Source organism: Colletotrichum chrysophilum (genome assembly GCF_026319265.1).
Source record: "Colletotrichum chrysophilum strain AFK26 chromosome Unknown scaffold_213, whole genome shotgun sequence".
NCBI classification, from domain to species: domain Eukaryota; kingdom Fungi; phylum Ascomycota; class Sordariomycetes; order Glomerellales; family Glomerellaceae; genus Colletotrichum; species Colletotrichum chrysophilum.
The window spans coordinates 1-22,513 of NW_026517500.1; the positions used below are offsets into that span (position 1 = coordinate 1).

The following is a 22,513-nucleotide window of genomic DNA, read 5'->3' on the forward strand; positions in this document are numbered from 1 at the left end:
TCACGTGACCTGTACTATAGTTCTTCCGTTTCGAGTGAGTCCCTGTTGTTCCCGTGATCCTGCAGTACAAATGTCCTGTCCTAGCCGCCCGACGCCCAAGTGGGTCGGTTAACTGTTATCCATGCATAACGGGTCGTAACAAGTGACAACAATGGCGGTCAGAATGACAACATCGCTTACTACCTGGACAACTACTATGAGTCTTTTTCGCCAGCAGCCAGCCGTCAGTTCCGGGCCTCCTCGACATCCTATGGAACAAGGCGGTCAAATGTGAAAATTCTACGATTGATGATAATTTTGGCTTCAGACAGCTGTCGCTGTTCCCAGACCGCCCGATAGTCATCTCCGTAGTATGTGACGAATGACCGCCATTCTTTGCTTCGTCTCTTATGACTAGACGCAGTCAAGAATAGAAACGCAGCTGATTATCACGATTTGCATCTTGACTACGTGGTGTCGTATTTCAAGCAAGGTAGTCCAATCAAGTTTATGAACGAGGCACGAGAGTTTGATATGGACAGCAAGATCAACGGCCAATGCGAGTGTAATGAGCAAGTGCGTGAGAATGATATATTGCTTCCCATATGATAATAAGCCGACGCCACTTGTTGAGTATTTTCTGTTTTAAATTTCTTCTGCTACTCCTCTTGCTTAGGAAAAGTGGCAAATAATTCAAAACCAGTATCACGGAACAAAAATGTCTATGCAAAACAATAACAAATGATATGACAAAAAGACATGACTTTCCTCCGTTCAGTAAAGACTTAAGCTAGCGAAGAGAAAATCAGTTCAGTTCCATTACATAGCTCAACGGTGACTCTCTTTGATTATTTTTTCTTTCATTCTGGCCATCTTCTCATCAAATCCGATACAGACGACGACGGAACTCGCGATCTTACCAGTGGCGTCCTCGTATGTATACAGATATTCCCGTAGAAACGAGGAAACACACAGAACACTTCAATTGAGAGGGCTGAACGACGCCACACACCTACTTGGACCTCCAGGATGCCTACCTACCACAACCCGTGGAGGTTTCAGTAGGAGGAGGTGTCATCCAGCCTCAACAATCACACTTCCCACATGCCCCATTCTTCCAAGATCATCAATATGTCACAACGCCTAGATTTGCCCATTCCGTTCTGCACGCTGAGTGGGGATGATGACAAGATGTCACCACATGTGAATATTGAATGAATGTCGTCTTTGTGGATATTGCCCAAACACGCTTTGTCGAAACAATATGTTTTGTTTATTACTACGTTGTATTGTTCGCCACCTGGCTTCCATAATTGTTGATCATGTTGTAAATGATTCACTGATACAACTCAAGGAACGACTCAGTTGACGAACCGTAGGATACACCCGCGAAAACGGAATCTGCCATATTGACCATTAATTCTGCGGGTAAAGAGTGATCAGGTAACTGATAAGCAGCCAGAGGTATCAAAGCGGAAAGGCAAATATGGGCTGTTTACGTTACATCCAGTGGAAACAGAAGAGTCAGTACAATTAATATACGATTGAACCCGAACTTCCGTCGATATAGAGCTCATGACCAACTTCAAATCCTCCTGAATTGACTTTTCCGGTGGCGACAAAAGTTTTAATCTGCCAAGACGGTTCACGTGGGTGATCAACATTGGCGATGGTTCGAGCGGTGGCTGATTCTTGATTGTTGTGGTGGCCGGAAGCTCGGAAAAAAACAAGCATATCCGGGACGTGGATGGACCCAGTTCCGTAGGTGCTTCTTTCGGAGTTGCCAAAGTGCCCGGAAATTTGTGTTTCAAGCAAAGCGAGTTTCTAAACTGCTTCAAGGGGAACTGACTCAAACACGTTGCCCCTTCCGATTTTCGTTTGCTGACTTTGGAGAATTGATGAAGAATAACAACGCGCTTCCTTGTCTTCATGACCAAAAACAATGATTTTGACTCTCGGAGGTGTATATTGCGGTCGGATGCATCCATATTGCTGTCTCTTTTGGGGTTCGTAGATGCGTTGGTCGGGGCTAAGACCGAGTTGGAAGGTGGTTTTAGGTTCATCGCGGGAGCTTAAGTGTTTCGGGATGTGGGCATCGGTAATCGGGAAGATTAGATTGCCTTCCTGAAAAGGAATTGGGTCCCCGAACTGGAGACTTTGTTAATTCTCGTGAGAATAGATTGACTTTGACCTCATTGAGGGGTAATCGGGCCGTGACCGAGTTGTTGAGCACTTGGTAATGTGATCATGTCAAGGTGAATGAATCGGAGTGATCAGCAGTTGTTCCATTGCATCAGTGGGTTCTCAGATGTCTCCGCCGGTGAAGTCATGAGTCGTCGGGAAGAATGATCTCGTTCACCTCAACTTCCTTGCAATATGTGGTCTTCGTCTGCCGTGCCTCGACATTGTCGATCTTCACCTGAACGTAGCGCCAGTCAATTTTAGGCGGAACTCTCAAAGAGTCGGCGATGTGGCCGTCTTCATGCGTTGAGACCGGACGTGGTAAGGTGGCGAGGGACTCAGCGAGTCATCCCGGCTTCAATTGATCAGTATGTGATAGTGAAAAAGTGTCGAGTAAACAATTTTTGCTGCTGCAGATGCGTCTGCAGAGTAATTTGAGTTTTGTTACACATTTCTCATTGCATTTCCCCGCTGCTCATCTCGAATATGCCATGTTGCGTGTCAAAAAGAATTATTTTCAATGTTTTTGTTCAATAATAAAATGACTAAAGGAAACTTTTCAAAATGACATTTCCAAATACAAAATGTTCACGCTATTTCTCGAAGTACAAGATTTATGCTAATTACTAATTGAAAACACTTGAGCATTCAATTTTGACGAGGCTAACTAAACGTATGAATTTGGTAACAATAAACATAAACCTCCAGTAAAACCAGTGAGGTTGGCTTGTAAATCGTCCGAAGTATTGGTTTTGGAGAGGTTCATCTTAAGTTTGCTGTCTCTCACAGACATTGTGTCAAGACCTGAACGTTTCTCTAAGGTTAAACGGCATGCATGTCAATCAAACAGAACCAGAAAGCTTAGCGCAAGTTGAAAGTCTGCAAGTTGGAAGTAAAAATCGATTTCAGTTGCAAGTCATGTTCACCGTCATATTCAGAATGTTTTCAAAAGAACTCGATTTAGATGTGCTAGCAGCAAACATGCAGATTCGAGCCGTTTCCGGCGCGGAACTATGTACACAGGAATTGTCCACGTCTAGTTATGGATTTGCTTCGCTCTCGTCGGCCTCCCCGCGGCGTTTCCCATGCAACCAGTTCATACCGCTAGCTTGAAGACTTAAGAGTTTGAAGAATTAAGCCCTTTCGTGTATGTGAGGAAAAAGTTGGTCTATATGTGGAAGGTACAAAATGAAACACCCAGTTCGCCCGCAACCCATCCCTTTATGCAGACTCAAGGAAAACCGTTCTCAACCCAATGAATGTGTTCGTGATGATGTTAGATACGTGAGATTTAGACACCAGAGTCCTCCTGCTCGATGGAGTACTCCTCCTGGAAGGTGGACCAGTTGGTGCAGACGTTCTCGAGAGTGGTGGAGTTGGTGAGGGCGGAGATCTCATCGTAGCGCTCGACGAACTGCATGGAGAAACCCTCAGAAGTGTGCCAGCCGATGTGGCAGTGCATGAGCCAGGCACCCGGGTTGTCGGTCTCGAAGGCCATGACGAGGTAGCCGGAGGAGGGAAGCATGGCAGTATCTCTTCTGGGAGGGTTGGTGGTGTTGAGGGAGACGGAGCTGGAGTAGGTGCCGGAGCCCTGAGCCAGGATGAAGAAGTCGTGACCGTGAAGGTGGATGGGGTGGGGGACGGCCAGAGTGGTCTCGATGACGAAGTAGATCCACTTGTTGGCCTCGGAGAGCTCGATGACGGCGTCGTCGGTCTCCCAGCTGGTGGTGCCGTTGACGATCTGGAGGAGGGTCGGGTCGGCCCAGTCGACGAGCATGGAGGTGCTGTTGAGGTACCACTTGAAGAGACCAGCGGTGTTCTTGCCGACGGTGGCGGACTCGAGGTCGTTCCAGTTGGCGTCATCAACAGACTTGGAGAGGTAGGGGACGAGGTTGTCGGTCTCATCGTCGCAAGAGTCGGTGTAGTCGTAGGCAGAGGTGGTGGGGGTGCCGATGGTGCTGGTGTAGGCGATGATACCCTTGATGTTGTCGGTGCTGTCGTTGTCAGAGCAGGCAGCCTGGGGGATGGCGCGCATCCAGAAGTTGTCGGCGGTGTCGGCCTGGTCGGCAGTGACGATGATGTCGTAGCGCTGGCCCATGCCCATGTCGAGGACGGTGGTGGTGTAGGGAGTGATGGGGACAAGGTCGGCAGCGATGACGGTCATGGTGTGGTTATCAATCATGAACTTCCAGTGGGTGTCGACGGCAGCGTTGACGAGTCTCATGCGGTAGGAGGTACCGGAGGTCCAGGTCATGTTGAAGCGGGTACCGGTCTGGGTGGAGTCGCCATCATCGCCGTAGACGTTGGTGCCGTTGATGAGACCGTTGTCCAGAGTCGGGGGGCCGGAGGTCTCGGCGGTGGAGTAAAGCTCATCGACGGTCTGGTGGTCCCAGTCGTTCAGGAAGACCATGCCGAGATCCTCATCGTAGTTGGCAGTGGCGGGACCGTTGATGATGATACCACCGAAGATACCCTGCCAGGCCTGTAGGGCAAAGTGAGAGTGGTACCAGGTAGATCCGTACTGGGTAGCTCTCCAGGTGTAGGTCATGGTGTTGTTGGGCGCCAGAGGGCACTGGGTGATGGAGCTGACACCATCGGCCTCGTTGGTGTAGTTCTGGCGAATGCCGTGGAAGTGAATGCTGGTACCGTTGTTGGAGGTAGTCAGGGAGTTGGTGACGTGAACGGTGACAGTGTCACCCCAGTCAGCGAACAGGGTGGGACCGGGGATAGAGCCGTTGACGGCCATGGCGGAGCGGGAGACACCATCGGGAGAGACGGTGACGTCGGTGAGCTCGAGCCAGTACTCGCGGGTGACGCCCGTGTCGGGGACGGTGTTCATGTAGTCGGTGCTGGTGTCGTAGTCGCACCACTCAGAACGAGTGCTGGCAGTGTTGCCACTGCAGGCCGCACGAGGGTAGAGCTTGGACGGGAAGGGAGAGTCCACAGCGGAAGGGAAGGCAGAGGCCAAGCCGGCGAGGGCTCCGGCCACGAAGAGAGACTTGAGCATTGTGAGGGAGTGTGAAGTGCCAAGAGAAGGTAAAAGAAAGACTGGATGACACAAGTAGGAAAAGAGTGAAGGAAGCAAAGAGCGAATGGAAGCGCAGAGCGAACTGTGCTGGGTGGTGAGAGAGTGGGAATGGAGTCAAACAACCGACGGGCCGCAGAGCTTATGTATTCCGCACGTCAACCGGCTCACGGCAAGAGCGATAGTTCACAGAGTCTAAAAACTCTATTACCCCAGTGAATGGCTTCACGTCTCCAGTCTCCCGTAGAGCCGCTCTTGCCGGTATCCATAGGACCATAGCTCCTCGGACTTGCCCCAGTAGGTTATGATCTTCATGCATAGATTCAGCGAGAGAAAGCGTCTATGGATCACGGCAATATCTCACGATGATTCCCATGTCGAAAGAAGGATGTTTCTGAGACATGCCCCTATGTGACCCATGCGTGGCTGTACGGGGTCGTAAGATGGTACGTGTTGGAGACGTGTAAATGAACCGCAGTTGGGCTGACTCGTAGCAGCTATAGACTAATTCGCAATGCTAGGGCCAGCGTCAAGGAGAAGCTGGGCAAAGAGGGGGGTGTCAAGGAGTCGCTTGGGGCTCGACCCGCTGCAGCCTCACAGGGCCGACATCCAGGAGTCCAGGAAGGGCCGGTTGTGCCGTTCGGTCGACGCTTTGAGCCGTGGATGACCGGGTTGACCGACCATCCGGAAGTGTGGGAGCGATCGGAGCTCCATGCCCGGCCGATGAAGTCTCCACTTGGAGACGCTGATTTTAGAAACTTCCGACTCCGCTGTACGGGCGAGGTTGTCTGTGCTTGAAGGGGGTGTTCGTCCTCGCCAGGAACACGTTGCGCAGCCTCCTTGATCTTACGTGGTTTCGCTCGAAGCCATCCCCCTTTTGCGATGGTCTCGACCTATAATATCCCTGCTATATATCAAGAACCCGCAAAAGCCCCATAGATCTTGGACCCCAGCATGGCCCCCGTTCATCCCACATTCCGAAACACCACTCCCGGCTTGACATGTCCCCCGCTTCCGGGATGTGCCTAGCTCCCGATAAACGACAACGGCGCTTCCACGCTTTCTGGTTGGCCCAGGGCCGTTTCCGTCCCATCAGCTTCGAAAAAGCTTGGCCAGTTGCCGTCACGGCAATGACCGACGCGTCAAGGACATGCAGGAGATACAGGAGAATTGATGCTAGATCCCCTCTCCACCTGATATCACAGTGGAGTCTAAGCCTCATCAACATACTTCCCTGAACATGCGGAATTCGGCCCAGTACCAAAGCGTATGTGCGTGCCCAAGTTTGTCAAAGTCCAAGTTGCGTCTTTGCCAGGAACAGAAGCTGTGAAGGTTGTGTCGCATCTGGCTGGGTAGCTCGTGCCGGGAAGAAACCCCGAATAAAATTTGCAACCTTGTATAGGGAACTCCGGCAAGGAGACGCGGCTTGCACGGATGACTCGACAATGCTCTGCGGTTTTTATTTAATCAACACGACCTCCCCTCAGCCAACTCCCTTTTAGGAACCCCACCTCTTCACCCACACTCACCTAGTCCATCCTTTTCTCTCGCTCTTCTCCTCGAGTCTCTTTTACAGCCTCATCCAATCGTTTAGCCGACCTTCCACTCTCATTTTCACTTTTTTTTTTTTTTTTTTTTGAAAAAGACAATCGCAACCATGCAGCCCGTCGCATCCGTTCTTCTGTCCCTCGCCGGCCTCGCGGCCGCTGCTCCTTCCTCGGAGCGTCGCGCCGTCGCCGCCGACAACTCTAGTCCTTTCCAGGTTTACGCCTATGGCACCGGAATTGGAGGACTTGCCATGTTCTCCTCTGGAGGTGGGTCCGGTACTGTATCATTTCGAGCTTCTTTTCCGAGGGTTTTACAATACCTCACCGCATGTAAATAGGAGCTTTTAGGCTCAGAGTGCACGCCCCCCCTGTTCTCGTTTGTCCGGCTTTGAAGCTCTTCTTTTGAGATCCCTATCCTACTTTGATATTAACGGAGAATCAATAGGCGATGCTTACTTCGGCGACCACACCAAGTTGAACGACACCCAGGCCGCCCCTGTCATCTGTAAGTCACCGCGCCCATACCCTGGCATGAACATGCTGACTGACCGTCGCAAAGTCACCCCCAATGACAACAACACCTGGACCGGCGCTCCCAACACCACCGCCATCGGCAACAGCACCACTCCTCCCACCTGGTCCAACCTGCCCTTCTCCATCCCCAGCGAGACCTCTGGCTCCCACGACGTCGGCTTCTCCAACTCCAGCTCTACTGACCGCCAGACCTCTGGTTTCACCTTCTACGGCTCCTTCATCTTCGTCGACAGCACCTCCGGTGGCGGCATGGAGTCTCTGTGGTATGCTACGCCCAGCAGCGTCGACGGCATCTACAACCTCAAGTGGAACCAGACCGGCGACGACTCCGCCAACAAGATCACCCTCACCCTCAAGAAGACCCCTCCCTCCAACGCCCAGATCACCACCGCCGAGGCTGAGACCTCTGCTTAAGCGGAGCGCCCTCTCTTGGACGCCTGAGCTCTCTCACCATCAAGGTGGAGGACTCAGGCCTGTGTATACTTGCTTCTTGGGCCTTTGCGCATTTCCAAACGTTGCAGGCGTTTTGTAATGTGTAGTAGCGGAATCTAGGGATCATTCAATGGGAACACGTAGCGGGATAGAATTTGGGAGTGCGAAATAAAACATGGCTTGAAATTCTTTTTCATTTCTGATCTAAACCATTTGCCGGTTCATGTGCCAAACAGAGTCATCATCGCTCGTGACGTTATAATCTAGTAGTACAAAGTATGCTTTTTTGCCTCATTAAAGTCCTTCAGCGACGCTCGCTCGCGATCTCCTCAGCCGAAACAGGCGGCAGGTTCTCCGCAGGCGTGATGTTCTCAGGGTTGCCGCCATCACCACGAGCACCGGGAGCGACGCCAACGTCGAGGCGACGGTCACGGAAGTTGTCCTTGCCCGAAGCGCCGACGCCCTCGAGGCCAGCGCTCTCCTTGGCGCGGCGACCGACGTTGGAGCCATGCATCTCGGCGCTGGTCTGGCCCTGGACAGGCTTGCCCAGACCAGCGTGTACGTCAGCCGAGGTAGCGCCGGGGAAGTCGTGGGCCGCCGTCCGACCTGAAGGGTCCGCGTTGGGGTTCAGGGCCTGGCCGGGGGTCTCGGAAACTGCGTTGGGCTGGAAGGTGTTTTCCCGGGGTGCGGTGCCTGCAGGGTAGGCCTGGGCGTGGAACTCAGGGTATGCGTCGTTTCCGACCTTGGTGCCAGGGGCATGCTGTGCTGGGGTTAGAATGATGTGCGCTTCAGGTGAGAGTGGTTGATTGTGAACTTACGCCCTTGGTGGTGAGAGGCTCGGAGCGAGGGACGCTGGGGTGGAACTCGCCCTGCTTGGGGTTGACGGAGTCGATGTTTCTGGTGGTAGACATTTTTATAGTGTGGAAGTAAAGTTTATGGATTGGGGAGTTGTTGTTTGTTGTTGATGGTGGAATTGGGTATCTCTGTGATCGCGGTTGATTCGATTGTGTAGAACAAAAAGAAAATCAACTTGTCCAGCCGTAAACATTGTCTTAAGTAGCTTATTGAAAACTGAAAAATCGCCTCGATGAGATATCTTTGAGGCGATCGTGATGCAACATCACGATTACATCACGGTTGCGGAGGATGAGATGAGAGCACCACTTTTCCTGTGGAGCGATGAAGTCAAATCGCAGCAAAGACCCTCATGATGTCAGAAAGGTTGATTGTCGACAAAGACAAGAAACGAACATGGAGTGGATGGCAAATTGAAATCGAAATTCTGATGCAGGATCCAATGTTTCCTGGTGGGTGTGGTTGGGAGATCCGATAAGCGCAGAACAGTACTTCCCATTGCTGATGCGGACGTTTTAGTCCGGCCACGGTCGGTCTGCGTCGGTCTGTGCCGGTGAACACACCGGGACCCACCGAATTCACCGAACTGGAGAAGATAGGGGGGAGGCGAAGGCGACATGACGCAAGTCCCAACCCACTTCTTGCGGCTGACAGCTTGTTTCAAGATGTGGGACCAACCTCGTTCGGGAATCTTCCAGATCTGCATCTTCCTTGGCTTCAGCCTCATCAAGGCATGCCCTGCATCATGTCGTGGGTTGTCCACAATGATAACATCGATTGAGTGGCGTTAGCATGAACTTCTCGATATCACACTGCTGAACCTTCAGGCCATGCTCATGCGGCTTGAAGTCGGTGCGCCTGTTCAAGTTGCTGCTGCCCTAGGGATCAAAGGACCCCCTCTCTGGCGAGCCTCCTCTTCCATCATGTCTTCAATACCACGCAGCATACCCAGTCTCTTCGTGTCGTTTGCCTCCTCGCACCATTCTCTCAACTTCTTCATCTGACGTTCAGCGTTTGCTCTGTTGGCCCACGGAGCGTTCGCATAACACCATATGGACTGGAAAAGAAGACTGCGAGCTTGGTGGCGGTCCTCCGTGTTATTACGAACGTAGCGGCAATCAGCCAAGTAGGCGCAGCTGGACCCGTAGTAGAGCCTCGCGTGTGACCCCTCCACGTGCTCGTTCAAGTCAAAATATTCCTGGGCGCGTTTGTAGAACACCTCCGCCATATCCAAGACGTCCTTCTCCCCAGGTGCCACTATTGACAGATACGCGATAACATATCGGTGAAAATCCAGCACAACCTTTGGTTGGTCTTCGTGGTGTAGTGTAACGTGTCGGGTGATCTCAAGAGATTTTCTCCGGATTTTATTGTCCGTCTTATGGATGGATTTAGCCTTTCTTGCGTTGAGTAGAAGGATGAGATAAAAGCCGACCAGACTAATCGAGCCCAGGGTCTCTTCTACTCTATCTTCAAGACGGTAGCAAATCTGTTCCATGGACGACTGAAATTCTTCGTGGTTTGTGATAAAAACAAGATGGCGAAGCTTTCGTATGAGCTGGGCAAAATCATGGTGGGTCCCTGGATTTGTTTGGGAAGTCTCAAATAAAAGTGTAACCAGCTCTTGGATCGTTGTCCAATTCGTTATCTGGTTCAACGTGCTTAAGACCCCGATTGGTACCGTCGCGTGGAATGATGTGATCATCTCTTCGACTGTCTTACCGGCAACCGTTCTGCATTCTCCCACCTTTAGTTGACGATTTACCAGAGAGCTTCGTAATTGACTTTCGAATCGAAGTTTGGAGTGGAGGCTTTGATATATATCGACGTGATCATCGGGCGCTGGCCTGTCTCGACGTTCCGCAACTAGTGTCGCGAGTATTTCGCTGGCTAGTCTCACGATCTCTTGGCATGTCTGTGGGGTTGTGAGGTTTTCGCCATCTTGAGAGCCGGTAGGAGAGAGGTCCCCTACCGTAGTTGCCGGCGTCAATGGCCAAGGTTGTGGACGGGGAGACAGTGTTTCCGAGTATTCGGAGGCGGCATCGTTGGTTATTGGGGACTCTTCCGGTGGTGTTATCGCACGAGCGGGGTCTGGTGGCAGTCGGCGAGGGATGATGCTATCGTGAGAAGGGATGTCGAGGTCGTTTGGCAAGGGAGCTTGTTGTGATGGTCCTGCGGGTGATTGTTCTCGGCTGTCTGGCCCACCATCCCCCGCATCTCGTCTATGCCGTCTGTTCTTTTCGACTCCCCACGTCTTGAAGCGACCCTTAAACATACGATCCCTGAAGAACTAATAAGTACTTTGCATTGAACCGGTGGTAGAAATATCTCTCACGTGGCCAAGAACCCGTACGTTTCCCTCATATGCGCCCGGACCGCCTTCAACGGCCGGCGCGAGTACATGTCAACAATGACGGAGCGGTGTTGCTCCCATTGCTGGGCAGTCGGCGGCGTCACCATGATGGACGGGCGAGCAGCTCCGTGTTCAGCAAACAATCTCGGTCACCGGCGACGGAACACAATACGACGCGAACAGTGTGTCCAGACTCGGGAGGCGTTGGGACATGGAGCGGTGAATGTGGGCAAGCAACGGCGGCGGCGCGCGAACTACGGATGTCGACATGGGGGGTTTATGAAGCTTGTGGCACAGAATATGTGCATTTCCGGATTGGTTAAGGTCTGGATGGAGCTGCCACGACTTAGCTGCATGTCAGATTCGCGAGCTGTCCAATCACGACAAGTCGCTTGTGCAGAGAGCCATAAAATCCATCCCACATTCGCCAATTAGACTCAGGAATTAAGTACTGTGCAGGAACAAGGGTAATTTTGGGTTCGCCCGTTGAAAAAACTCGTGATGGCGAACCATCGTGTTGGTGCGAAGGCAACCTCATACCCTAGGACAAGGCAAAGTCTTGGGGCGGATGTGCTCATGGTATGCTGTGACAATGGGGCGAATTTTTGCACATTGTGATTGTTGCATTGTTTAGTTTCTCAATTACAATTCGTCAATTTTATGCATCGATGAGCTGGCGACTGCTTAGACCCGCATCTCTAAGGCCATTTGGTCGCAGACAGTACCCAATGTGCCCCTCCACGATGAACAGATTTATAAACAAATGCAGATCGGCCTCTCAATTTTTGCAAAACTCGTTTGCGTAACGAATCATATGACAAAACAGGATTTTCTATCATACAGTCTAATGGGCTGTTGACGGAACACAAGAAGAGGCTCTGCGGAACGTCCGGCTATTGACACGTGTGTTGGCTGGCGAATCGGGGCCGATGTCAGCACTGGGCCAATCCGCTCCGTATCCGATCCGATAACCACGATAAGCAATTCTCAATTGCGATTTCGGCTTTCAGGGCTTTTCGGTAGTGCATTCATGCCGAATGGTGATCGATCGCAAGCCTCACTCAACGTCCAATGAGGCCCTGTGGCGTCAACAAAGCGCCATGTTTCGAAACGGCAATGCGAACAAAGTCCCTGGGCATGCAAGAACTCCCTGTCTTTCTGGGCTTACAATATGAGGCATTTAAGCCAAGTGCAGCTGCGCAACGGTCGGTATTGTTTTGATTCATGTTCAAAGTCTTGTTCGAACCACCACCACACATTGTGTCAATCGGAATACAGGAGTCACAATCAAAATGAAATTACAAGACCGCGAAAAATACTTCTTGATGTGGCACAGAAACCTCGACTTCGACGAATGATCAAGGACCTGTTCCCTTTGTCCAACTGTCCTGCATGCGATCGGCATCTGATGTGGACGATGGCGAACCATGCCACAGCGACGGGGCTTGCATCTATTTCTTATCCTCGGATCGTCTTGGTATTCCATTCGCATCGGGTAACGATCGTACAATGATAAGTTTCGATAATCCTACTAACACTGGACGGCGAGTCGTTAGCTGCGTTCCAGAGAAACTCTGCAATACTAAAAATGGTTCCACTTAGCTGAGCAAGTTTTTCCAAACCGCACCAACACTTAGTCAAGACCATTGAATAGGCTTTGGACCTTATTCAGACTACAGGCGAACAGTAAGTCATAGCCATCAGAGATGCCGTGCTAAAATGCAAACTTTTGAATGGACTGTTCCGAAGTTCGTGCCGTTATCCATCGGGCAGCCGTGAAGACTGGTGATCCAATAACGAAGGGCAAAAAGAGCAAAGTTCCTGCATATTTCGCGACTTGTCTTTCGATCCAAATGCTTTTAGAGTTGAGAAACGATAAGTCTCTTGCGTCCTTGCATGTGTAGACAGTCGCTCAACCACTGGTAAACCCCAAGACATCAAGAGAGCGGAAAAGTTGAAGCTCAGAGTTGGGGGAACCCAATGACCCCGAAAACCCTCACCCTGCGATACCCTTTCGGACACACAAAAATGACCTTGTCATTGAGCCCTGCATGCCTTCAACGGGAAAGTATCATGGCCCACTGGACTCATCACTATTCCGGCAGGCTCGGCAGACCTGACTCTCATGCTCGACATCCTCCATGTCAGCGGCCAAATCCGAGTTGTGCGGAATCCGAACGACCCAGAAAGTCTCGATGAAACATCATCAACCACCGGCTGATCCATCACCCGCTATTCCCAGAGTAACTGACTAAGTCAATAGCTTCCCCTGCGTCTTCAGGCAGGGCGGACCTGCAGGCTGCGGGCAATCGGACATACGCGGCTTCAGGCTCAGCTGTGCGTGGGTACCACCCATCTAAGACGCTTGGACTGACGCACATTCTACCCCTGAACTGACCTTCAGGTGCGGATACGTGGACATGGCCGAAAGCGGTGGTGTGGGCTTCGCGTGTTCGGCATAGACGACGAGTCCCTGGAGCGGGACCGAGGCCGGGGGTCTGGTGCAATGCGGGAGGCGGGGGCCCGATCCCGATGTACCGGCCCGGGCGGGTGGGCGCCGCGCCCGAAGGTAAAAACTGGACGGTCGCCCACATCACTCTGGTGCGCGTGAGCGCAGCGGGTGCGTGTCGCTGTTCCTGCGTGCGGCCGATTTGGCCCTGGCCGCGCGTTGCGGCTGACGATGAATATCTATGCACGACGTCCTGCTGAGCGTCATGACGCGATTTTCTTGTCAATCCAGAACACCATCTTTTTCTGTCCTCCTCTTCGTATTCCTCTGCCACGATACAACCACCCTCCTTCTGCGAGTCTACCCATTTTTGGGACGATCCTCGAAGAAAAGACCCGCCAAGAAGTGCCGAAGTCTTCAATGCGACTTCACGATGAGCGAGACCGAGCCAGGCCCGGACTAGACCCGTAGCGTACGCGTCTTTTCAATAGTCGCTGCCAGCCTTAGCGCCGTGCTGTCTATCGGTCAGCAGTTGATCGTTGCGGATCACGATTGAAGCTATTCCTGGAGTCGATGTTTGCGCAAGCATTTTTTTCTCTGGCGTGAAGCTGAGATGCATCGTTCGGGTGGGTGGGCGACAGCGTTGCTTCTCGTGCGATTTGCGGTGGGCTCTGGCTGGATCGTGCTGATGGGGAAACTATTCTAAAGTTCCTTTCGAACCCCCTGGCGGAGTTTCCTTAATCGGTAGGTGATCGGCAACACTGGATGATCTTGTTCATTCATCTCAGCCAGATTGATCATTTCGACTGACAGCGTCCAGATATCACACCAAGATTGCTCGCGGATGTGCAATTTCAGCAACAATGATCTGCCCCAGAAACTCGAGAGTACGACATACTCGTATTTTGCCGCCTGTGACCATCATCTTGAGAGCTGGTGTAATTGCGACGATGTCGGACTATCTCGCATACCTCGAGTTCGATCAGCCGTCTATTTTTGCGCCATCAGATCTTTGTCAACCGGGGCCGAAGAATTCACGGAAACTCGACATTTGCAAACCTGAAATTCAGAGGAGCCGGTTTTCATCTCTCTGGATTCATGGCAACTCTCGGTATTTCCAGCTAGAGGGATGATGTTCGGAGCTCGCTGAATGACTTGCGGAACCCTTCAATATTTCGGCTTCGAAAACTTGCATGGACCTATCATCACGGACAGATCTAGCGGAGGGTTTGGCGAGTCCGGTAATGTGCTATTCATCACTCCGTCGAGGCTATCTTTGACAAGGTCTGTATACCCTCACCCTCTCGAGACCCACGCTGTGGGCTATTGAGCCATGACTTGAATTGCCACTGTATGGACATGATTCCTTCGTCCGCCCAGAGGCTGTTGTCCTGACACAGACCTCGCTCTTGCCATCAGTTTGTGTTCCCCGGCCTGAAGCTCCAAGCACACTTCCCATCTCTGCCATTCAAAGTCCGCCCTTGGAGTGATGCTGGCTAGGATCCATGACTTTCCTGCATCTACGCTGACTGAAACTTCCACTACTTCTTCACAACACCACGCCCAGCCCTCGAGCTGCACGTTCGGTCCCCCGAAGATAGCCCCAGGTTCTGGTTTCGTGATGATTGAGTTCACTTCCACCTTCCATACAGGTCTCCTCCTCTTGCCCTCCGGATCCGCCGGGTCAATCTCGTTATAAAATGTCGTCGTATAAGGCCCTTCCGCTCGCCTGTCCTGAAGAGATAAACGACATAACCATTTGGTCATGTTCGTCCCAAACCAGCCAGGTACCACAAGTCTCACAGGCCCGCCTCGCTCCTTGGCCAATGGCTTACCATTCATCTCGTACGCCACAAGGACTTCGTGATTGAGAGCCTTAGTCATTGGAAGGTCCTTTTGGTATCGGTCCGCCGTGATGTCGTGAAAGGTGCCGTAATCGAGTCCTTCAGACCAGACAAATGTGGCCGTAGGTGATGGCCGCGCCAGGTCCAGGAGGAACTTCAACGGCATCCCGGTCCAGACAACATTCCCAATGCGCCAAACGGCTTCTGTTGGCGGCTTCAAAGGGCTGCCGTAGCATTCGTGAAAAGCTGTCACGGAGCGTCGTGGAAGTTGACACAATTGGGTGAAGGTCAGCGCAAAAGGCCGCTCGACTAGCCCATCTATGATCAGAAGCCACTCATCCTTATCAACCACCGCAGCGCCCATGTGTATGGTCTGGAAGAGATGGTCCTCGTGTGTAATGAAGTTACCGAGGAGATGAGGGCCAGGCGGGTGTCGAATGAAGAAGCCGGCGGGGTCGATTGACCGGCATGCATTGCGTTCTCGTCCGTCTGTTGGAGCAATGGAAAGTTCCATGTTGGCAACTTGCTCATGTAGAAGCATCTTTAAAGTGGCAGTTCAGCTGCTCTTCGAACCGTATACGGTTGGTCCAACTCTTGCATCGCCCAGAAAGGCCCCGCAGCATGGTTACGGTCCAAGCCTCCTTATCTTTTCAGACGACAGGTTGGTAGGGAGAAGTCGTGATCATCAAATAAATAAGGCTTAAGTCTTTGAATTGAACGAGATTGTACGGCCCAATTGGTTTTGTGAACTTGACTATCTTGCGTTGGGGTTTTCGGTGTTTGAAAAGGTGGGACGCAAATGAGGTGGGCAGTGGAAGCGGCGGATCGGATGCCGCCCCCAAATCGGAGTCAGAAGAAGCTCCGAATCTGTCAACAGCGCCTTATCAAACCCCAAAATCTAGTTAACCCAGTCTATGTAATCATAGACAATTGTCAACCACTTGCGCGATTGGAAGAGAACCCAAAATCTTTCGCAGCCAGCGATTTTTACATCATCTTTGCGTCGCAATGGCCACTCCGATCCGCATCGCAGCATGCCACGTCTCACCCATCTTCCTCTCCGCCCGCCGCACAACCGATAAGGCCATCTCCCTCATTCATGAAGCTGCCAGGAACAAAGCCAACCTCGTCGTCTTCCCCGAAACCTACATCCCAGCATTCCCAATCTGGTCAGCTCTGCGCCCGCCGACTGAGAATCATGACCTCTTCAAACGTATGGCGCTCGAGTCGGTCTATGTCGACGGGGCGGAGGTCTCGGCTATCCGATCCGCAGCAAAGAAGCTCGACATTATGGTCAGCGTCGGCATTTCAGAGAAGGCGCGATCGAGCAGCGCGACTCTTTACAACTCCAACGTCATTATTGGCGCCGACGGAGAAGTTCTGGTACGCCACAGGAAGTTGATGCCAACCTTTTTCGAGAAGTTAACTTGGGCGCCTGGAGATGGTCACGGGCTCCGGCTGGCAGAGACGAAGTACGGAAAAATTGGAAACCTGATCTGCGGAGAAAACACGAATCCGCTCGCGAGGTATGCGCTGATGTCGCAGGGTGAGCAGATTCACATCTCGACGTGGCCTGCAATCTGGCCTACGAGGATACCGACACCGGAGGCTGGCGGGAGTGACGGGGGATCGAGCGTGGCCAAGGGGGCGAACTACGACAATGTCGCCGCCAACAGAACGAGAGCGGCGGCGCACTGCTTTGAGGCCAAGTGTTTCGGAGTTCTGTGCTCTGGCGTTCTTGGGAAAGATGCCGTCGAGATCATATCATCAGGAGCCAGTCAGACTGAAGTTGTCACGTCGGCTCTTGAGAACTCGCAGCGCGGTGCGACGATGTTCTTGGATCCTGCAGGGTCGTTGTTGCAGGGGTTTACTGTGGACTTGGAGACTCAGGAGCAGAAGCCGACCGAATATCTGCAGGCTACAGAGGGGATTTTGTATGCGGATATGGATATTCAGGATTGTATCGAGGGAAAGCAGTATCACGACGTCGTTGGTGGGTATCAACGTCTCGACGTATTTGAGTTGAAGGTAGACCGGAGACGAAGAGAGCCGGCAAACTTCGTCGGTGATGTCTTGACAGTTGATGCAGAAGCACCAACAGACAAGCCCGTGTCTCAATAGGTCAGGTTTCTAATTGAGTACTGGCTTGCTTTGAGTCTCAAAATCTTCGGCAGCATCCGAACTGCGAGACGCGGCCAAGGGTTACTCAGTGGGCTGAAGGTGTAGAGACACGAGAACAAGATTAGAATCATTTAACGAGCTTGATCGCTCTCGGAATATTTATCGTGAGATAATGGTAGCATTTAAAAGAACGTGCACGTGGAGATCGAGAAGTGTCTGCCGCGCAACACTAGGCAGCATGTCTAATGCTACTGTTTCGATACACTCCAAAGGCAGCCAGCCTTGAATTTAAAAGATTATATGCATGCTGAAGATCATCTTGAAGAAAGAATGAGTATCAAGAGATAAGGTAGACGATGTAAGGAGAGGGACAAGACTGGCGAAACGACCAGAGCACAGCGGGATCAAGGGAGGAAGGTGACGCGAGCAGAGAAAGCAATGAGGTAAAGGAGGGTAGCAATATGACCGTGATAGTACGATTCAAGTAATGTCTTTTGGTATCTTTCAAGCTAGCCCAAAATTACAGCGGAGTTTGTGGCGGGATATCCGCCCTCGAAGCCAACCAGTAGCAGCAGACTTTTCACCGTTCCCAAAACTCTCCCCACAGATAACACTTCCCCAGATCACCTCGTGTGGACACCCGATACCCCGGAGTATCATCGCCAATCAGCTTATACGCATTCGCTGAGGGAGTTCTCTTATCTTGGCAACCGATAGAAGGCGTCGCACTGGCTTCAGGCCCTCTAAAGGACGGGAGAAAGGGGTGTTTTCACAGCTTAAGAACACTCCATATAAGGCAGGCTGGCCTTCTACATCCTTGGAAGTCTGCACACTCTCAATACTCCTTGATCTTGACTCACACCTCTCCTTCGTCATGTCTCCGTCCAAGTTAGCCTCCCTCCGCATGAGCCTGAGCACGGCGCTGGTGGTGTCGGTATGCGTTGTCGACTCCGTCACCATAGCCTACGACGGCTCTCTCATGGGTTCCCTCAACGTCATGGCATCGTACCAGAAGTACTTTGAGCTCACAACAGCGACAACAGCCGTCAACACATGCGCCACATTCCTGGGAGCCATCCTCATCGGCCCGTTCACTGGGATGCTCATCGACTGGAAAGGCCGCAAGATGGGCCTCTATGCATCCGGTATCGTCAACATTATTGGCGCTATCATCGCGGGAGCGGCAGTGAACATCGCCATGTTCATTGCTGGACGTCTCATTATTGGCATTGGAGTCGGTCTGGGGCAGACTGCCGCGGGAACGTATGTGGCGGAAACGACTGCGCCGTCCATCCGGTCTCTGGCATTGGGTCTCTACTTCTCTTGCTGGGCTGTGGGTGCCCTGCTCGCAGCCGGAATTTCTTATGGCGTGAGTATACTCATGTCGCACATCTCTCTGTCGAGTACTGACTTTCCTTCTAGTCCTCCGCGCTTGAGCCATCGGATTGGGCTTGGAGAGTCCCCTCGATCCTCCAAGCTGCACCGCCTCTATTCGTCATGATCCTTATCTACCTGGCCCCAGAGTCTCCTCGATGGCTTGCCTTTCGCGACCGAAGAGACGAAGCCCTTCAAGTGCTAGCAAAGGTCAACGGGGCCGACGCCAGTGACGAGAACGTCCAAATGCAATTCAGAGAAATCATCGAGACATTAGAATACGAGAAGCGAGAGGGGAACACTTTGGGAATCCGCGGAATGGTCCGCAAGCCCAACCGCAAGCGCCTACTATTGGCCTTATCAGTTGCGCCTCTGGCAATGTTGACAGGATCAAATGTCATCACGTAAGTTTGCGCTTCTTCATTACCATTCAACAGCTGCCCGGGTTATGACCTGACCGGCGACTTTAGGTACTACTTTGGCCGAATGCTGAGCCAGGCTGGAGTCACCGATCCAACCACGCAACTCCAGATCAATGTCATCCTGTCCTCCTGGCAACTTGTTGTTGCAATCACCGGATCGACACTAGCCGAGAAATTGGGCCGACGAGTACTCGCTCTCGGAAGTTTGGGTACCTGCTCAATCTTCTTCTACCTCCTCGCAGGTCTGACTGCCAAGTACGGGACCTCGGGCGACAAAGCCGGTACATACGGCACTATCGCATGCATCTTTCTCTTCCTGGGTGCATATGCCTTCGGTATCACGCCTCTCACGGCCATGTACGCACCCGAGGTTCTCTCGTATAACATGCGGGCAAACGGCATCGCGATGCAGGGAATTCTTATCAAGTCGTGTGGTGTTTTGGTCTCGATGGCGTTTCCGTACCTGATGGAGAATATCGGGTGGAAGACTTACATCGTCAATGCGTCGTGGAACATCTTGATTTGGGTATACATCTACTTTCAGTGGGTGGAGACGAAAGGTCTGACCTTGGAGGAGATTGACGTTTTGTTTGATGGGCAGAAGGCTGCCCAGACGATTGAGGAGGGTGTGATGAAGCCAGCTGCAAGGACCATCTCGTGAGATTTGGTTCGTTGGAGAGCCCTGTGTTCTATTCACATCTTGAGCGAATACTCAATTGTGTTTACTTGATATCTTGTTTGAGATGTCGATCGTGCGTGTTTAGACTCATTTGCGTGGATACCGGCGTTCGGGGGCGATTGGCAGTCCGACTTGGACACAAGGCGCGTTTGTCACCAGCTCAATATTTTGTCCAGTTAGAAAGATCTGTAAGAGCCCGTTTCCGCAACACGCAGACCTTTTTGGATCTTGATATTGTCTTGTCTTTCAAACGTCCCAAAAAGGCAGTTACCCAAATGAGTCACGCCCTGCTGACTGACGACCTTCGTCCTAAGTCATGTTCACTAGGTGATCTTTGCAATCATCCGGGCGCCACCAAGTCAAGCATTTACCGGGACTAGACCGGGAAACGCTCCAAATTAAGCTGCGAAAAAGGCGGCAGAGATCCCGCCGGTCCCGCCCGAGAAGCGCGGCCCTTCCGCCGCACAAGAACAGTCATTCTCCCGTCGAATGTCGGTAACCATCTGCTCTCAGACAATACACCACGCCCATGTGCCCCATATCAGATACGAATATGATCATGGAGACTCAGAAGCGGAAGAGAACCGCTGTCGCCTGCCACTACTGCCGTCGAAGGTAAGTTTACACGGGCGGAGCCCGCTCCCGCTGACTCCCGCTGCAACGCCATGCGATGGCGGATGCTCGATGCCGCCGTTGATGCACATTCCTTCCCGCCAATAATTAGTTTCTGGTTTGCATTAGACGACAGGACTGAGGACTGATCTCTGCGGTATTCAGGAAACGCAAATGCGACGGAAGGCAACCCGTCTGCACCCTCTGCGAAGAAGCCAATAACTCAGAGTGCGAGTATCCCGCCACGGAAGAACACAAGTAAGAGACTCTATACGCAAGAAACTGACGCAGGGAAGAAACGGGGGCCTTTACCGCCGCGAGGCTGACGTGCCACATGGCCCAGAAGATCAATCCCCGTAGATCAGACAGCCGAGATCCTCTCCCGCCTGCAACGTCTCGAACAGTCCTTCACACACTTCGCGTCCCTCCCGCCAACATCCCACCCTCAGCCAGATGACCACTACACCCCGACCTCACACACATACCCACCGCCATCCCAGAACCCATCCCCAGAATCCGCCTTCCCGTCCCCAGGCTACGGACCTCTCTCAGTCGATCCATCGCTCCACATCCCCTCCGCCGCCGCGACCCCCGTGGCGCCCCCGACGGAACCATGCATCACCGCGCCCATGGCGATTCCCATGTCCCACTCCACAACCACAGGGAGCCTCCTCCAGTCGCGGTCCGCCAAGGCGCTGCTGGGTGACTACCCCTCCGACGTGTTCCTCCGCGTGGAGAGCAAGAGGACCCTCCCCGAGCCTCTGTCCCTGACCCCGATACTCCTGAGCCAGATCGTCTTCCCCGATATCGATGCGGAGGAAGCATCGTCACTGGTGGAAAACTTTTTTGACCTCGTGAACCCGCAGCATCCCATCCTCGACAGGGACGACTTTGAGCACATCTATCGAGATGTCGTGGGGAACCCCTTGCAAGCTGACCTGCGTGCTGCTTTGGTCCTGGTCGTGTTGGCTCTGGGGCGCGCAGCTGTCGACACGCCTGATCTGACGCGAGATGGTTGGCTACCTGGCGTGGATATGTTTACGCCGGCCTTGCAGGTGCTCCTTGGGACGTGGTTCAACTCGTTTGGGGATACGATCCTGCTCCCACAGGGATTGTATCTTGCAGCGCTGTACTACAGCTACCTCTCGAGACCGCTTCAGGCATGGAGGTTGGTTCACATGGCGTCGACGAGTATACAACACTATCCCATCCGGTGAGGCCTCGTACTAGTTGTCACCACCTGATGGGCAGCTGCTAATATGATCCTTAGACATAGGAGTATGCGCCAACCCTTGGAAGAAATGCACACTCACCAGCCCGTAACCCGTCTATGCTGGGCCATCTTAGTCCTCGAATGGTACGTCCCAAATCCAAACAATCCCCCACCTCATCGTGTGCATGCTGACTTTGTATTCCCAGCGACATCATAGCAGAACACCACCTCCCCCGAAGCGGCATCGACCAAGTCATCGAGAACCTCCCCTTCCCCCGCTGCGGCAACCCGCCCGACCCCGCCATGCTCTCCTGGCTCGCAGACCTCTCCGCCCGCCGCCTGCTCAACCGCATCCACCACGTAATGTACGACACCGCCTCCCCGACGACAAACTCCGCCACAGCGGATACCTTCGCATCCGTCTCCGCGGAGCTGAGCCACCAGCTCGGCGCGTGGTACGACCTCCTCCCGTCCGCGATCAAGCCCGACCTGCATACCGCGAGCGGGACCGCGCTGAGTGTCGACGAGGCGATTATGGTGCTGAGGTATCATGCTGCGGGGGATATCATCTTCCGCCCGTTTCTGCATCAGGTGTGTGGGATGGAGGGCGGGGCGGTGGCGGGGGAGGTGGTTGTTGAGAATGCGAAGCGGTGTTTGGGGCATTGTCGGGGGTATTTGGATGTGGTGGAGTATAGGTTGAAGGGGTCTTGCGGGTCGTTGGAGATTGTGCTGCATTCGTAAGTTGGGATTGTCTTGCTTTTCTGCCGTCGAGGGGTTTGCTAATTCGTGGCGTGGGTAGGACGCTCGCGGTGATTTTGCTGTTGACGTTGGCTTCGTTGTCGCCGGTCTTAGCGGAGACCGTGCCGGATATTGATGAACTACAGATCAAGGCG

General features: G+C 52.7%; 6 protein-coding genes across 6 annotated transcripts; 4 read left to right on the top strand and 2 right to left on the bottom strand.

Annotated features, from left to right (window-relative positions):
• Positions 1-3,451: 3,451 nt before the first annotated feature.
• On the bottom strand, positions 3,452-5,167 carry COL26b_013224 (uncharacterized protein; the record flags this gene model as incomplete). Its single annotated transcript, XM_053185845.1, has 1 exon — positions 3,452-5,167. One exon carries the CDS (start codon positions 5,165-5,167, stop codon positions 3,452-3,454), a length of 1,716 nt encoding a protein of 571 aa, XP_053030192.1.
• A 1,675-nt stretch (positions 5,168-6,842) lies between these two features.
• COL26b_013225 (uncharacterized protein) lies at positions 6,843-7,680 on the top strand (the record flags this gene model as incomplete). The annotated part of the gene is made up of 3 exons (XM_053185846.1): positions 6,843-6,999; positions 7,178-7,237; positions 7,292-7,680. The coding sequence occupies 3 exons, from the start codon at positions 6,843-6,845 to the stop codon at positions 7,678-7,680; spliced, it is 606 nt and encodes a 201-aa protein (XP_053030193.1).
• Positions 7,681-8,002: 322 nt separating this feature from the next.
• Positions 8,003-8,609, bottom strand: COL26b_013226 (uncharacterized protein; the record flags this gene model as incomplete). The annotated part of the gene is made up of 2 exons (XM_053185847.1): positions 8,003-8,458; positions 8,517-8,609. 2 exons carry the CDS (start codon positions 8,607-8,609, stop codon positions 8,003-8,005), a joined length of 549 nt encoding a protein of 182 aa, XP_053030194.1.
• A 7,598-nt stretch (positions 8,610-16,207) lies between these two features.
• On the top strand, positions 16,208-17,320 carry COL26b_013227 (uncharacterized protein; the record flags this gene model as incomplete). Its single annotated transcript, XM_053185848.1, has 1 exon — positions 16,208-17,320. One exon carries the CDS (start codon positions 16,208-16,210, stop codon positions 17,318-17,320), a length of 1,113 nt encoding a protein of 370 aa, XP_053030195.1.
• An 874-nt stretch (positions 17,321-18,194) lies between these two features.
• On the top strand, positions 18,195-19,777 carry COL26b_013228 (uncharacterized protein; the record flags this gene model as incomplete). Its single annotated transcript, XM_053185849.1, has 3 exons — positions 18,195-18,689; positions 18,743-19,098; positions 19,165-19,777. 3 exons carry the CDS (start codon positions 18,195-18,197, stop codon positions 19,775-19,777), a joined length of 1,464 nt encoding a protein of 487 aa, XP_053030196.1.
• A 1,259-nt stretch (positions 19,778-21,036) lies between these two features.
• On the top strand, positions 21,037-22,494 carry COL26b_013229 (uncharacterized protein; the record flags this gene model as incomplete). The annotated part of the gene is made up of 4 exons (XM_053185850.1): positions 21,037-21,620; positions 21,678-21,764; positions 21,827-22,211; positions 22,420-22,494. 4 exons carry the CDS (start codon positions 21,037-21,039, stop codon positions 22,492-22,494), a joined length of 1,131 nt encoding a protein of 376 aa, XP_053030197.1.
• Between the last annotated feature and the right edge of the window lie 19 nt (positions 22,495-22,513).